Here is a 13,402-nt window from a genome sequence, read left to right on the forward strand (position 1 = left end):
CGGCCCGGTGTAAATTGCACACATCTCGCTCCAGCTAGGCTGGGAGAACAGCTGCCAGGCTGGAATCCAGCAGTGCTGCCCGGGGGCAGCCAACAGCCCATGTAGGGGGCTGCCCCATGGGCGCCCCAGCCCTGCCTGAAGGGCTGTGAGCCTAGGGGGGCCAATGTCTGACCTGCTGCATGGGCAACAACCCCCCCCCCCCCCCCCCCGCAACCAGTCACTTAGCCACAGCTGGGTTTCTAGAAGCCTCAAGGTAAGTCCCTGCTATGCTGCCGGGGGGGGGGGGGGGGGGCAGCCCCATGGCAAAGGCTGTAAGGGGGCTGGGCAGGAGCTGCTGGAAGGCCTCTCTCCCCCCCCCCCCACCCCCCCCCCCCCCCCCGGCTAAAGCCGGGGGCAGCCTGTGCCCCAAGCCCTCAGTCTTGGGCCTCTTCCCCGGCCCCCCCCCCCCCCCCCCCCCCCCCACCAAAACCTGCTTGGTTTTTGCATGCGCAAGGCTGGCCGCAGGTGGCGCCCAGCTGCTCATAGCTCGGCATGGGAAAAGCAGAATCAATGTGGGCCCCTGGCCCTGGTTTAACGGTGGGGTGGGGGGGACGTCTGGCCCTCCAGACGTCCCTCCCCAGCTCACCTTGGGGGGGGGGGGGGGGGCGCAGCGCGCGGCGCAGAGTCAGCTCATGGCTCTGCTGGAGGGGCAGGACAGGATGTGGAGCTGGGGGGGGGCACAGTGGGGCCTGGAGAGGCTTTTCCTCCCCCTCTGCTGAGTGGTGAGAATGCCAATCAATCAGAGCAGTGGAGGGTGGTGTTGGGGAGCAGTACCTGCCCCCCCCCCCCCATGCCCTCCAGCCTAGTACTGCTCCTGCCTCCAGCCCTGACACCTGCCCCCTTCCTCCCAGCTACACCCCCCCCCCCGCCCCCCGGCGCAACCTTCTGGAACCTACTCACTTCAGCAGCCAGAGGGGACCCGCCCCCACAAGCCCTGCCCCCCTGCCTTGGGGTGGGTCGTATTTGCTTTCTCAGTTGGGGGCCCACTGCAAGGAGGGTAAGGGGGTTCTGCCTGCTCACTGGGGTGGCCCCCTAACTTTTGGGGGGGGTGGTCAGTGGTCACCCCCCCCCATTTAAAGGGGGTCACAGTACAGCAGCTCCCCCCCCCCTCCGCATTGCACCAGCTCCAGCGGGGGTCCTAGTCCTGTTTTCCCCCACCCAACAGAGATGGGGCTGGCTCGGGTCAGGTTGGGTGAAGTGCAATCTTTATTGCGAGGCCTGCCTGGACAGGCCCTGGCCGTGGGTTGCTGAGTGCAAAAGGTGCAGCTGGCCCGGTGGTTGGGGGGGGTGGGGGCGGGGGTCAGTCAAGCCCTGGCCGCAGGCTGGGCAGGGGAAGGAGCCTGGGGCTGCTGGGTGTGACCCTGTGCTGCTGCAGCACGGCCCTGTGTAACAGCAAAAAAGCCCCCAGCTGCTTCTAGCCACCCCCCAGGCCTGGGGCATTGGCCTGCAGGTGGCCCAAGCAGTCAGGGGCTCTTTGCCCCCCCAAGGTGGGGAGGGGAGGCTCTGCTCTTTGCTGCCCCCAAGGGTGTGTGAAGGGGAAATAGACAGAATCTGCCCCTTGGGAAGCAGTTGGCAGCACGTACGAGCCTGGCTTTGTGCCACGGACGAGCAGCTCCACCCCGGCTGCTGGGGGGATTTTAAAACCCAGCCCCCCCCTGCAGAACTAGGGGAGTGGGGACTGGCCTTAGTGGGGTCCTAGGGATGGCAACCCCCCAGCTTTCCCTAGTGCTGCTGTCTGAGCCGGCCCCGGGTCTCTCCCCCCACCCCCTCTTCAGCAGAAAGCTGCAGCAACCGCCCAGGGCCAGGCCATGAGCTGTGGGCTTGGCCCTTCTCCCCTGCCCTTCACCCGCTGGGATCACCCCATGAGCCCTGGCAGGGGGAGAAAGAACCTCACCCCCCCCAGCCAGCCCTGGCCCCTGCCCAGCTGGGCCTGCCCTGAGCCCCTCCTCCGCCCTGGGGCTGGGTCCTGACCCCTGCAGGCAGCACTCCCTTCCCTCCAGCCCCACAGCTCTGGGGGAAGGACAGTACAACCCCCCCACCCCCTGCAGTGTGGGGCCCGGCTGCTCCAGGGGGATTCTTTCCGGGCAGCTCAGGGCTGAGGCTGTGGCTAGGGCCCAGCCCCGGAGCAAGAGCAGCGCAGCAGCGGGCAGGGGTGGGGCTGAGGCATGGAGGGCAGGGGCCCCGTCCGGTCCGCTCTTGTCCTGTCCACCCCGCCGAAGCACCTCACGCGTGGAGACCCCTGGTGCTCTCCCAGGCCCCCTGCCTTGGCAAAAGCCTTTGGGGTGGCCAGGGGCTGCCCGGCCCACAGCTGCAGTCCAGGCCCCACGGCAGCGGCGCTGCCCGGCCCACAGCCGCTGGCCGGGCCCCAGAGCGGCGGCGCCTCAGGCGGGCGGCTTGCGGAAGCTGCTCCAGGCATGGAAGCAGCGGGTGAAGGGGTGGGGCTCGTTGCCTTTCCGCACCAGGCGCAGCTTCCGGGGGGACTCGGCTGCCTTCGAGCGCATGTGCTGAATGTACACCTGCAAGTAGGGGAGGGGCTGCCTCAGGCACGGGCCGCACGGCTGGGCCTGCTCCTGCTCCTGCTCCGGCCCCATCCCTGTTGCAGGAGGAGGGCCCGGGGAGCCGTGAGCCCAGCCGCAGCTCCAGCACCTCCAAGCACTGGCCCTGCAGCTGCCGCACAGGGGCTGGTCACTGGCCCCAGGGGCCCGGTGGAGGCGCAGCCCCTGCCGGTGCCAGGAACAGGGCAAGGAACAGGGTCCAAGCTGCTGGGCCAGCTCCCAGGAGTCGGGTGCAAGGACAGGAGAGTCCCGTCCTAGGGGGCAGCGGTGTCTTCTCCCCTACCCCCCCAGCCACAGCAGCTTCCACTCCTCCCCCCGCAGGCACCAGCACTTACCTGGCAAGCTTTCAAGCTCAGTTTGATTTCCACCTGGCTGGTCTGGGTTCCCACCCACATGTAAACCTGCCGGGAAGAGCAGAGACTGCTGCTCAGGGCTGTGCTGGTGTGAGCCGATGGGCCATGGGCCAGCCCTCCAGCCAGCCCACAGCACAGGGGCCCTAAGCGGCCGCTACCACCAGCTGGAGAGGGGAGGGACCAGGCCAGCAGGATGAGCCTGGGGAGGGACCAGTTGCAGCCCTAGCTTCCCCAGCAGGGTGCCCAGGCCCAGTGGCCGGGTACAGGGCAGCTAGTGAGGACAAGCCCCGGCCACAACCCCCACCCCCCCCAGCTCTCCCCCTCCCAGCGGGGCGCCGGCTCCAGGCGCTCACCTCGTGGCCGTTGTCCAGCAGCATGATGTCGTCGTCCGCCAGGTCGTCCTGGCAGAAATCGGAGCACTTCTCCGACACGGCGAAGTACCCCTTCTCGTTGGAGCACCTGCAGCGCGACAGCCGGGCTGCCATGAGCAGGGGGAGGGGCTGGCCCAGCCTGCTGGGCTGCCGCACTCCAGCCAGGCCCCCAGGAACGATGAGCGTGTCCAGTCTCAGCCGGGCATGCCCAGCAGCTCGGGGGCGGACCGGCCGCAGGCTGCCCTGCTGGCTTACGGAGCACGCCGCGCAGGAGAGAGCCCTGGCGCTGACGGCCGGGCCGCTACGAGCCGTCACCCAGGGAAGAGGCTGGGGCCCTCTCCCACCAGGGTGGGTGTGCGCCCTCCCCACAGACCTGAACAGCCGCGAGTACTTCATGTAGTCGGCGTCCTCGTCGTAGGCCTTCTGGCCCCCGATGCCAACCCAGAAGAAGTTCTCCGGCTCCTCCCCTTCGTTGATCACCTGGCAGAGAGCAGGGGAGGGGTCGGGGGTGCCTGCAGGCATCGGGGGGGGGGCGCGAGAGCCCTCCCAGCCAGAGCCATTTCCTGCCCTTGGGTTCTGGGAGTGCAGAAAGGGAGTGGAATAGGCTCTCCCCAGCTCCCCCTGCCACGGACGCACCCCCAGGGGGACGGCCGGCCAGCAAGTTTCCCGCTAATCATTTCCATCCGTGCGCAGAATAATTTTTTAAGTGCGCAGAGGCAGGTGTCAATGTGCACCACCCACAGACACACAAAACCCAGCTGGGGCGTACCGCTCATCTGCTGGGTGGCATCGGAGTCTCCCCTGAGCACCACACGCACCCAACTTCCAGGAAACACTGCTGGCCAGCCCAGGGCCCCACTACTGCCCAGGACCAAGCGTCCTGGTGTCCCACCTGCCACCCTTGGCTCTGACGGGGAGAGCGGGAGGTGGTTGGGAGGGGTGGTTTCATGGCGATACGGCCTGAACCGGGTGCCCGGCTTCACGGTGGATGTGGGCATCTGGCCAGCACTGGGAAAGTGCTCAGCCGCCAGGGCCCGACTCAGACCTGGAGTAACCCCGCTGGCTGCAGCCCCATGTACGGAGGTTATGGCGCCTGCCTCTGCCCCGCTGGAGACCACTGCGGCTGCTGGCGCAGGGCCCTGCTCCAGAGCAGGTACCAAAAGCGCTGCCCAGGGCTGCCTCACCTGCTTGCTGTACGAGTCATCAAACATGTGGTTCATGATGTCCTCCGCCAGCTTGGCCTCCTCGGGGTCGGCCGCCCGGCCCACCCAGGTGTAGACGATGCCTTGGTTATCGGTGCTCTCGAACGGCACCTAGGGGAGCGGAGAGGGGCTCAGGCGGCGGGAGCAGAGCCCTCGGGCAGGCCAGCGAGGTAGGAGACGGGGAGACAAGCCGACGGGGTCCCGTCAACGGGGGCGTGGCCCTTCCCCGGGAGGCTCCACGCCAAGCGTGCAACGCAGCTCAGTGCTCCCAAGGTGGCTTCGCTGTCAGGGACCAGCTGCTGCTGCCCAACGGTCTACACAGGGGCCTAACCCAGCCCCCCACCCTGCACCTCTGCTCCTGGTTCCTCTTGTCTCTCGCCGCACCTTGCCCCCGGTGCGTGGGCAGCCCCGGCTGGCCAGCGTCTCCTGGGAGCAGCCCAAAAAGGACGCCCACCAGTGGCATGTGCTGGAGCAAGATCCAGACACGGGTGGCTGCAGGGAACCTCCAACTTGTCAGCCTGGCTCGCCAGTGGCAGAAGGGGGGCAGAGGTTGGACGTGGCTTCCCACCCAGTAACACCAAGAATTCACGTTCCCCGCAGCACAGAGAACCCTGCTGAGGTGCTGCAGTTACAACCAGGGTCACTAAAGGTGCTGTGGTGCCGGAAGAGAGGGCAGCAGGCTCACAGCTGCAGAAAGGGAGGGACCTTTGCTAGCAAGAGATTCCGGTGCCTTGTCCTTGCTCCGGGTGGCCCCTGGGCTGCCCAGGGGGCCCACAGAGGGGCGCCAGGGCTGGCACGCTAGCCCCAGGGATGCTCACCTTCAAGATAAAGCAGAACTCTGAGTTCAGCAGGCTGGAGTCGGTGTTGATCTGGATGCACCTGCAAGGGACGAGACGAGGAAAAGGTCTCAACCCCACCCATCCTAGCACAGCCAACTCCGCCGCCGCCTCCCAGGAGCAGGTGTCGCCGAGCGCTGGCTCTCACCGGGTGCAGAGGGCGCTGCCGTTGGTGCGGACGTGGTACAGGCTGGGCTGCAGGAGGTTGTCCTTGGACTTCCTCTTGCCCTTGTGGATAATGAACTTCCTCTTGAAGTGAGACAGGAACTTGGGGTTCTCCTGCTGCTGGGTCATGCGCACGACCTGGGGGCAAAGGGGGTAGGAGAGGCGTCCAGCAGCTGGGGAGTTTGCACGTTTCACAGAGGGGACCCCGAGATGTGCAGACCCACTGAGTGCGGGAGAATGAGTGGCTCGCAAAGCATCCTGGGAATCTCCATGCAAATGAGACCCTGCCCCGGCTGTCCTCTGGGGGGCAGCCACATAAGGAGCAGGTCGCCCCCTGCAGGGCAGGGTAGGGCAGGAGCACATCTGACCACAGGCCACCTCATTGGGCCCTACAGAGGCTGGGCCTGAGTCACCAGCCGGGATCCCCCATCGTTAGCCAGGGCAGGTCGGCATCAGCCCCAGCCCCCAGGAGCTCCTGCCAGCTTGGGAGAGCAACACCCCGGCCCAGAGGTCACCGGCCCAGCCTGGAGGCCAGCTCTGCTCGCGGGTCACACAAACCTCAGGGCAGCGTCCCCGGCTGTGGGGCGCCCCACAGTGGGGGTGATCACAGGGGATCCCCACTCATCTGCCTTGGGGTGCCCCACAGTGGGGAGAGGGAGGGGTCACAGCACGTCCCCCGTTCCTGCGGAGGGGGGTGCCCCACAGCAGACCCACTAGCCGGCCTTGGGACATGGGATTTGGCCTGCTCCAGCTGGTGGCCCGGCCCTGGGGCAGGCGGTGGGGGGCTCTGAGCCCGTCGGGGCCTGCGGGGGGGTGCTGAGATCTCAGCTGCGGGATGTGGGGTCGGGGGGGCCGCGGGGCTCACCTCCAGCTTGCCGGGGAAGAGGCTCTCAAACTTCTTCTGCAGGCTGAAGGTGAAGGTGAGCCAGCCCATGCTGGAGGCCTCCCGCCCCTGCCAGAAGTACACCACGCACTGGAAGTCTTCCTCCGGCTGCTTGTCCTCCTCCTCCTCCTCCGCCTCCTCCTCGGCCTCCGCGGCGCCGGGGCCACCGCCGCCCCCCTTCTTCTTCTTCTTCTTCTCTGCGTCCTCCTCGTACTCCACCGGCACCCAGTACCTACCGGCAGGGGCTGTGACGCGGGGCACCCGGCCCCCCAGCCCAGGACTCACCCAGCTCCTCCCCGGCCCCCAGCTCCTCCCACCCCCGGCCCAGGACTCCCTCAGCCTGGCCCCCAGCTCCCCCGGCCCAGAGGCCCCCCAGCCCAGGACTCACCCAGCTCCTCCCCGGCCCCCAGCTCCTCCCACCCCCGGCCCAGGACTCCCTCAGCCTGGCCCCAGCTCCCCCGGCCCAGAGGTCCCCCAGCCCACAAGGGCAATGACCAGCCCAGGAGAGGGGCTCTTACAGCTGAGAGACAGGGAAAGCAGGGAGCTGCCCGGGGGTCGGGGGGGCCAGGGAGCTGCTCGGGAAGGAGGTTCGGGGGGGCAGTGAGGTTCGGGGGGGCAGGGAGCTGCCCGGGAAGGAGGTTCAGTGGGGGCAGGGAGGTTCAGGGGGCGGGGAGCTGCCCGGGGAGGAGGTTCGGGGGGGCAGGGAGGTTCAGGGGGAGGGGAGCTGCCCGGGGAGGAGGTTCGGGGGGCCAGGGAGCTGCTCGGGGAGGAGGTTCGGGGGGGCAGTGAGGTTCGGGGGGGCAGGGAGCTGCCCGGGAAGGAGGTTCAGTGGGGGCAGGGAGGTTCAGGGGGCGGGGAGCTGCCCGGGGAGGAGGTTCGGGGGGGCAGGGAGGTTCAGGGGGAGGGGAGCTGCCCGGGGAGGAGGTTCGGGGGGGCGGGGAGGTTCGGGAGGGCAGGGAGCTGCCCAGGGAGGAGGTTCAGGGGGGGCAGGGAGGTTCGGGGGGAGGGGAGCTGCCCGGGGAGGAGGTTCGGGGGGGCAGGGAGGTTCGGGAGGGCAGGGAGCTGCCCAGGGAGGAGGTTCAGGGGGGGCAGGGAGGTTCGGGGGGAGGGGAGCTGCCCGGGGAGGAGGTTCGGGGGGTCGGGGAGGTTCGGGGGGGCAGGGAGCTGCCCACGTGGGGTTACCTGCACAGGAAGACGTAGCAGTCCTGGGTGTGGAAGTGCCCGAACTCCTCCTCGGGCAGGCGAGCGAATTTCTTGCCCTCCAGGACGAAGCCCTCCATGCCGTCCAAGTCCTCGTTCCACTCCTCCATCAGCTGCTCCGCCTGCGTCAGAGAGGCCCCAGCACTGTCAGGAGGGCGCTGCTGTAGGTGGCCAGCTGGCCTAGTGGTTAGCGCTCTGCACAGCGGCCGAGGGGGCCCCAGGGCCAGTCCTGGTCCAGAGAACAGGCTGGGGCTCGGACAGCCGTCCCCCTACACCCCCTGCCAGAGCCCAGCCTCCAGGGCTGCTCCCTGCCCCTCCCGCCCGGCTGCCCCACGGCTGGGAGTACACGTAGGTGCGCCAGGGCTCGGAAGGTGGAGCCTAGGGCAGCTGCGTTGGCAGAGACGGCCCCAGCCCACCCCAGCCAGGCAGACAGAAGGGCCCAGACAACTCCCCTAGGGGACCCCACCCAACGTCCCACCTCCGTCAGTGCCATGGGGGGCTGACGAGGCAGGAACAGCGCCGTCAGGTCGGCCTTCAGCTGATCCTTCTTCTCGGCGTCCTTCTTCACCTTGCCGGCCAGCCCCTCGGCCTGCAGCACGCTCTCCGCGTTGCGGGTGTAGTCCACCTTCAGCACGTCGTCCCAGTTCTTGAACTTGGACTTGAACACCTGCCGTGGTGGGGGAGAGACGCCGGCCCGGGGGTCGGGTGGGGGCATCAGCCTGGCCCGGGTGTGTGCCCCCTCCCTCCCCGCAGGCGCCAGCCTCCGACCCTGCAAAGCAGGCAGCCCAGCCGGGGCGGAGACGTCCGCAGCCAGCCAGGGGATGGGCACGCGGCCCAGTGCCGAGGTGCCACTAGGCAGCACTGCCCGGGCGTGACCCCACGTGCTCCCGGCGAGGCCGAGCCCGGCGCCCCTACCTGGCACTCGGTGCCCTCCAGGTTGCGGATGACCATGGCATGCTTGGGCCGGTGCAGCATGCTGCAGAGCTCCTGGCCCAGCTTGAGGGCCGCGGCCCGCACCAGGCGGGGGGATTTCCGGCCCACCCAGATGAAGACGTCCGACCAGCAGTCCAGGATGTACACGGCCTTGGTGTCCAGCAGGCTCTGCAGCTGCAGCGCGACCGGGAGAGGAGGGGCTGAGCGGGGCGGGGGGTACCCCCTGCAGGGAGCAGACCCCACCCCAGCAAGGGCCGGGGGCTCAGCGGGGGGCCAGCCCAGCACCCAGCAGATAACACCCCCCACCCCCACCCCGGCAGGAGCCACCCAGCCCCCAGGGCCCAGGCTGCACGGCCGGAGGGGAGCAGCTCTCCCACCGCCCTCCCCTGCATACCAGGGGGTGTTCTGCTGACAGTCCCCAGCTCTCGCTGGGCCAGTCCTAGGCCCCTCTCCTGCCTCAGCCCTGGCCTGGGACTGGCTCTGCTGCTCAGGGGGCTCCCCCCAGGCCCTGTCCCGGTACCCCCAGCCCTGGATTGGTGACGCAGGGCTCGGCCCTACTCCATCCCCGCCCCAGGGACCGGCGCTCCCCTCGGCAGTGCCACCCAGTGCTGCAGTGACAGGACAGTTTCAAGCAGGGCCCCAGCTCCTGGCTGTTGGCTACTCCGGAGGCTGGCGAGTCCCCCAGACCCTCCCTCCACGCACACAGCCTGGTGGCACAGACCCCTCCACCTACCAGGCGCATCTCTGGCAGCAGGTCCACCGCCGGCCGCTTCTGGTGCTCCACCGAGAGCTTGTAGTTGATCTGGGGCAGCTCCAGGTAGCCCAGCCCCAGGCCAACCTGAGCGGAGCAGAGCAGGGGGGATGAGTGGGGTGGCCAGTGGGTCCCAGGGGGCAGAGCCCGGGGTGGGCAGGCCAGGCCGGGCGGGGCTCTACCTTGTACAGCTTGGGCTTGGGGGGCTGGAAGTCGTCCGGGACGTTGGCCTTGATCTCCTCGGGCTGCCCCCCCAGCACCTCCCAGAACTCGGGCGGCTCCTGGCCCTGGCTGAGCAGCACGATCTCCGCCTTCCCCTTCCGCTCGTTCTTGTTGATCTTCTCGGCGAAGAGCCTGCGCGCCCCGGGGAGACGAGACGAGACGCCGGTTACAGCCGGGGGCACCGCGGCAGGTCTGCACTGCGCTGGGAGGGACGCGCAGGAGGCGAGATGCCAGCGGGCAGGGGGGTGGCCCAGCCTCTCGTAGTAGGAGGCAGAGCAGCTGGCGTCGAGGGTTGGGGGGGAGCCTAAACCCAGCCCAGGACAGCAGAGGAGAGGGCAGGGCCCCAGGCCTGGCTAGGAGGGGCCTTTCACACACCCCTGCGGGCTCTGGAGCCGGCGTTGCTCCGGCCGGCCCGGCGCGTGCCAGCTGGCCTGCAGCGAACCCCCTGCTCCCCACGGGCACTGCTGGAGCCGGGGGCAGCGGCTGAGCGGGGAGGAAGGGGGCTGCCCTGCCATGCCCCCCGGCGGCCGTACCTGGCTTTGGTGGTGCTGCTCAGCGTGGCCTGCCTCCCACGCCACACGGAGATCTCCAGGCCGTTGTCCAGGAGGAAGACGAACCTGCAGGCCCAGGAGGGGCGGAGGTAAGAGCGGGGCAGTGGGGCCTGCAGTGCTCAGACAGGGCGGACGTGCCACCCGCTTCCCCTCGAGCTGCTGAGGGCAGCGGCTGGGACAGAGCTCCCGGCAGCCAACTCACGCAGCAAGGGCCAGGCGGGTGCAGTTCAAGGGGGCTCTGCTCTGTTTCCATGGGCTCCATCCCCTCCCGCCAGCAAGGACGCCCCCGCCGAGCCCACAGGAGGCAGGGCAGGGCAGGGCAGCCCCACCGTCACCCAGGGAGCCTGTGCGAGGCCGGGATGGCGACGAAATCCGGGGTCCCAGCCCAGCGCGGTGACGAGAGCCTCGGCCGACGTCCCCTCCTGCTGCCTGGCGCTGTCTGCCTGGGAGCTGCCCCTCTGAGCTGGATCGCTGCCACCCCCAGGGTCAGGCTCCCACAGAGGCTGGCTGCAGGTCCCTGCCCTGTCCCGGCAGGCTGGCCTCCCCATGGCCACGGAGCATCCCCACCCCCTGCACGCACCGGGGGTCCAGTGAGGCGGCCTTCAGCGCCACCGGCTCCAGCTTAATGTTCTTCTTCCCGTAGACACGATACAGCCTGCAAGGACGTGTGGGAAGGGGTCACGAGAGAGCCCCCCGCCGAGGGGCACCTGCCCCCCCAGGCGCGCCCAGCTGGACTGGATGACTACACTAGCAGCAGAGCCAGGGGGCAGGGGTTAACCTCTGGAACTCCCTGCTGCAAGACAAGCAAACACCCCTGCCCTGCAGGGCTCCCCAGCTGGCAGGACTGGCCCGAGGACCTCCATAGCCAAGGGCAGGAGGCTCTGCGGCCTGAGGGACAGGCCCAGCCAGCAGAGGGGTGTGCGGCCCCACGGGGTCGACATGGGGGAGCCAAGTGCTCAGTGGGATTCTGGGCAGGCTCGGCGCTTTCTGGGGGGCACCGAGTTGATTTGCAAGGCCTCCGGCTCCTGCCTGGAGGAGCTCCGCCAGCGTCCAGGACGGGAGTGCCAGAGCCAGCTCCCAACAGACGGACTGCCGGGGAGCGGGGGAGGTGGGCTGGGCTCAGAGGCAGTGGGGCAGGTGTAACCCCAGCGCCCCAGAGGGTGGGGTTGGCCGGTAGCGCCCCGCAGCCTCCCGGGCCCCTCACCTGGTGATGTACTGAGTGTCCTCCACGGTGTAGAACCCGCTGGCCGTGCCCCCCTCGATGTAGGAGATCTCGTGGTCAAACACCTGGGGAAGTGGGCAAGGGCTCAGTGGGGAGCCAGCCAGCCTGCATGGGGCTTCTTCCTGCCTCCCTCCCTCCCTCCTTCCCAGCAGGGGTCACGCCCAGCGTTCCCTCACTGTTTCCGTCCATGTGTGGAATACAATTTGTTCCACGCGCGAAGGCAGGCACGACCGCGCACCGCCCGGAGACACTTGCCCCTGCCTGCGGGGGCTCTGCTAGTCGGCCGGCACCACCCGTGTCTCGGCCACCCAAGTGCAGCTTCCGGGGTGGGCCGGTTGCCCTCCACCGCAGGGTGGCGACTGGCTCTCCGGCCCTGCGGGCTGGGGCAGCTGGAGAAGGGAGGCGAGGGCGGGACAGGGCTGGACTGTCCGTAGGGGGCCGTGTGGAGGAGCTGGCAGGCACGGTGAGGGCGGGTACCTGGCTGAATTCGTCGCTCTCGTCCCCCATCTCCTCCCGCACGGTGCGGCACTCGGCCCCCAGGTAGTTGCGCAGGTTGACGGCGTGGATGGCTGCGCTGGCCTTCTTGTCCAGCGTGGCCTCCTGCCCAATCCAGTAGTAGATCTCCCAGGTCAAGGAGCCGCTGTCATCCAGGAAGGTCTGCGGGGGGGCACCAGGGCGCAGAGCGGTTGCGGGGCTGGAGGAAGCTGAGCGGGGTGGCTGGGGGGGTGAGCAAGGGCATTTCCCCCTCCCTGCACCAGCCGAAGGTGCCCCGGATGTTCCCGCCAGCCAGGCCCCCAGAGGGGACACGGCCCTGTCGGGGAGAGGGGGCAGGATGTCTCTGCAGGGAGCCCAGGGCCTTGGGTTTCATCCCGTCTCCCACCTGAAGGGTTCAACCTTCTCACAGGAAACCCTTCCAACGCAGGAGGGAGCGTGGCTACCCCGGAGGGGGGGCTCGAGTCTCGCCGCGGCCTGGCGACAGTACAGCCTAGCGGCTAGAGCAGGGGGCTGCAAGCCAGGACTTCTGGGCTCCATTGGCCCCTTGCAGAGAACACGGCCTGGGGGTTAGAGCAGGAGGCTGAGGTGTGAGCCAAGGCTCCTGGATCCTATTCCAGATTCTGCCCAGCCTGAGCCCAGGCAAGTCACTGCCCTGCCCAATGCTTGCTCTCCCCAGCGAGAGGTGGCTCAGCACCACGCTCCAGGCACCCCGCAGGGCCAGGCCGAGCTGGGCCGGGCCGGTACCTTCAGCACAATGTAGCAGTCGGCTTCGTAGAACTTCCCGTTGAAGGCCTCGTCCACCAGGATGGGCACGAAGTTCTCTATCTGCCAGACGGAGACGCCGGGGATCTGCCCCACGTCCTCCGTGAAGAACTCTGAGTAGTTGAGCTGGGGCTTCTCCAGGCTCTGGTCCCAGCGGCGCGTTTTCAGGTCCGTGTACTTCATGTCCTCGTTCTCCTGGTGGCCAGGGGGTGAGAGGTGAGGAGGGAATCGGCTTCTCTCCACCCCCAGCCCAGTCCCTGGCTGCATTCGGCCCCACAGCAATGGAGAGGCCCTTCTGGGGCAACCTGGGGGTGAGCCTGGAGTCCTGCTGGGCCTCCCCAGGGATCGGGGCTCCTGCGTGGAGCCGGGCCAGCTGCATGTGAGGCAGACAGGGGGCCCAGCCGGCTGCGCTGCTGCCACCCGGGCTCAGGGGCAGTTAGGACTAAGGGGATTTTGAAGTTGCCGGGGTCCTTTCGAAAAGGCCCCCCCGTCTGGATGAGCCGCACGGCAGCAAAAAGCAGCAATTTCAAAGAGCCGCGGGTGCCGGCATGCGAATGGGGCACTGAATATGTATTTCAGCGCTTCGTTAGTAAACTGCGAAATGGCCATTGGCATGGCAATCTTGAAGTTTTGGGCTCGTGTAGCCACGGCCTCTGTATGCATCTGTGTGTGTTCCTCTCTCTCTCTGCGTGTGTGTTCCTCTCTCTCTCTGCGTGCGTGTGTCCCTCTCTCCGTCTGAGAATGTCCCTCTCTCGCCGTGTCTGTGTGTGTGTCTGTCTCTTTGTGCGTGTTTCTCTCTCTCTCTGTCTGTGTCCCCCTCTCTCTCTGTGTGTGTGTGTGCGTCTGTCTCTTTGTGTGTGTT

The 13,402-nt window shown here is 68.2% G+C and overlaps 1 protein-coding gene across 1 annotated transcript in view; it reads right to left on the reverse strand.

Annotated features, from left to right (window-relative positions):
* Nucleotides 1-1,222: 1,222 nt before the first annotated feature.
* Nucleotides 1,223-13,402, reverse strand: part of FLII (FLII actin remodeling protein) — a 32,306-nt gene continuing 20,126 nt past the window's right edge. Inside the window, exons 13-30 of the mRNA XM_075010657.1 lie at nt 12,523-12,735; nt 11,761-11,940; nt 11,266-11,348; nt 10,642-10,716; nt 10,044-10,127; nt 9,471-9,642; nt 9,271-9,375; nt 8,520-8,711; nt 8,083-8,271; nt 7,587-7,726; nt 6,387-6,636; nt 5,505-5,659; nt 5,339-5,399; nt 4,503-4,631; nt 3,692-3,798; nt 3,301-3,406; nt 2,930-2,995; nt 1,223-2,555 (exon numbers count right to left, since the gene is read on the reverse strand). Coding sequence (XP_074866758.1) covers nt 2,421-2,555; nt 2,930-2,995; nt 3,301-3,406; nt 3,692-3,798; nt 4,503-4,631; nt 5,339-5,399; nt 5,505-5,659; nt 6,387-6,636; nt 7,587-7,726; nt 8,083-8,271; nt 8,520-8,711; nt 9,271-9,375; nt 9,471-9,642; nt 10,044-10,127; nt 10,642-10,716; nt 11,266-11,348; nt 11,761-11,940; nt 12,523-12,735 — 2,442 coding nt within the window. The 3' untranslated portion in view covers nt 1,223-2,420. The remainder of the gene's footprint in view (nt 2,556-2,929; nt 2,996-3,300; nt 3,407-3,691; nt 3,799-4,502; nt 4,632-5,338; nt 5,400-5,504; nt 5,660-6,386; nt 6,637-7,586; nt 7,727-8,082; nt 8,272-8,519; nt 8,712-9,270; nt 9,376-9,470; nt 9,643-10,043; nt 10,128-10,641; nt 10,717-11,265; nt 11,349-11,760; nt 11,941-12,522; nt 12,736-13,402) is intronic.

This window comes from Carettochelys insculpta, chromosome 16 (genome assembly GCF_033958435.1).
Source record: "Carettochelys insculpta isolate YL-2023 chromosome 16, ASM3395843v1, whole genome shotgun sequence".
NCBI classification, from domain to species: Eukaryota; Metazoa; Chordata; order Testudines; family Carettochelyidae; genus Carettochelys; species Carettochelys insculpta.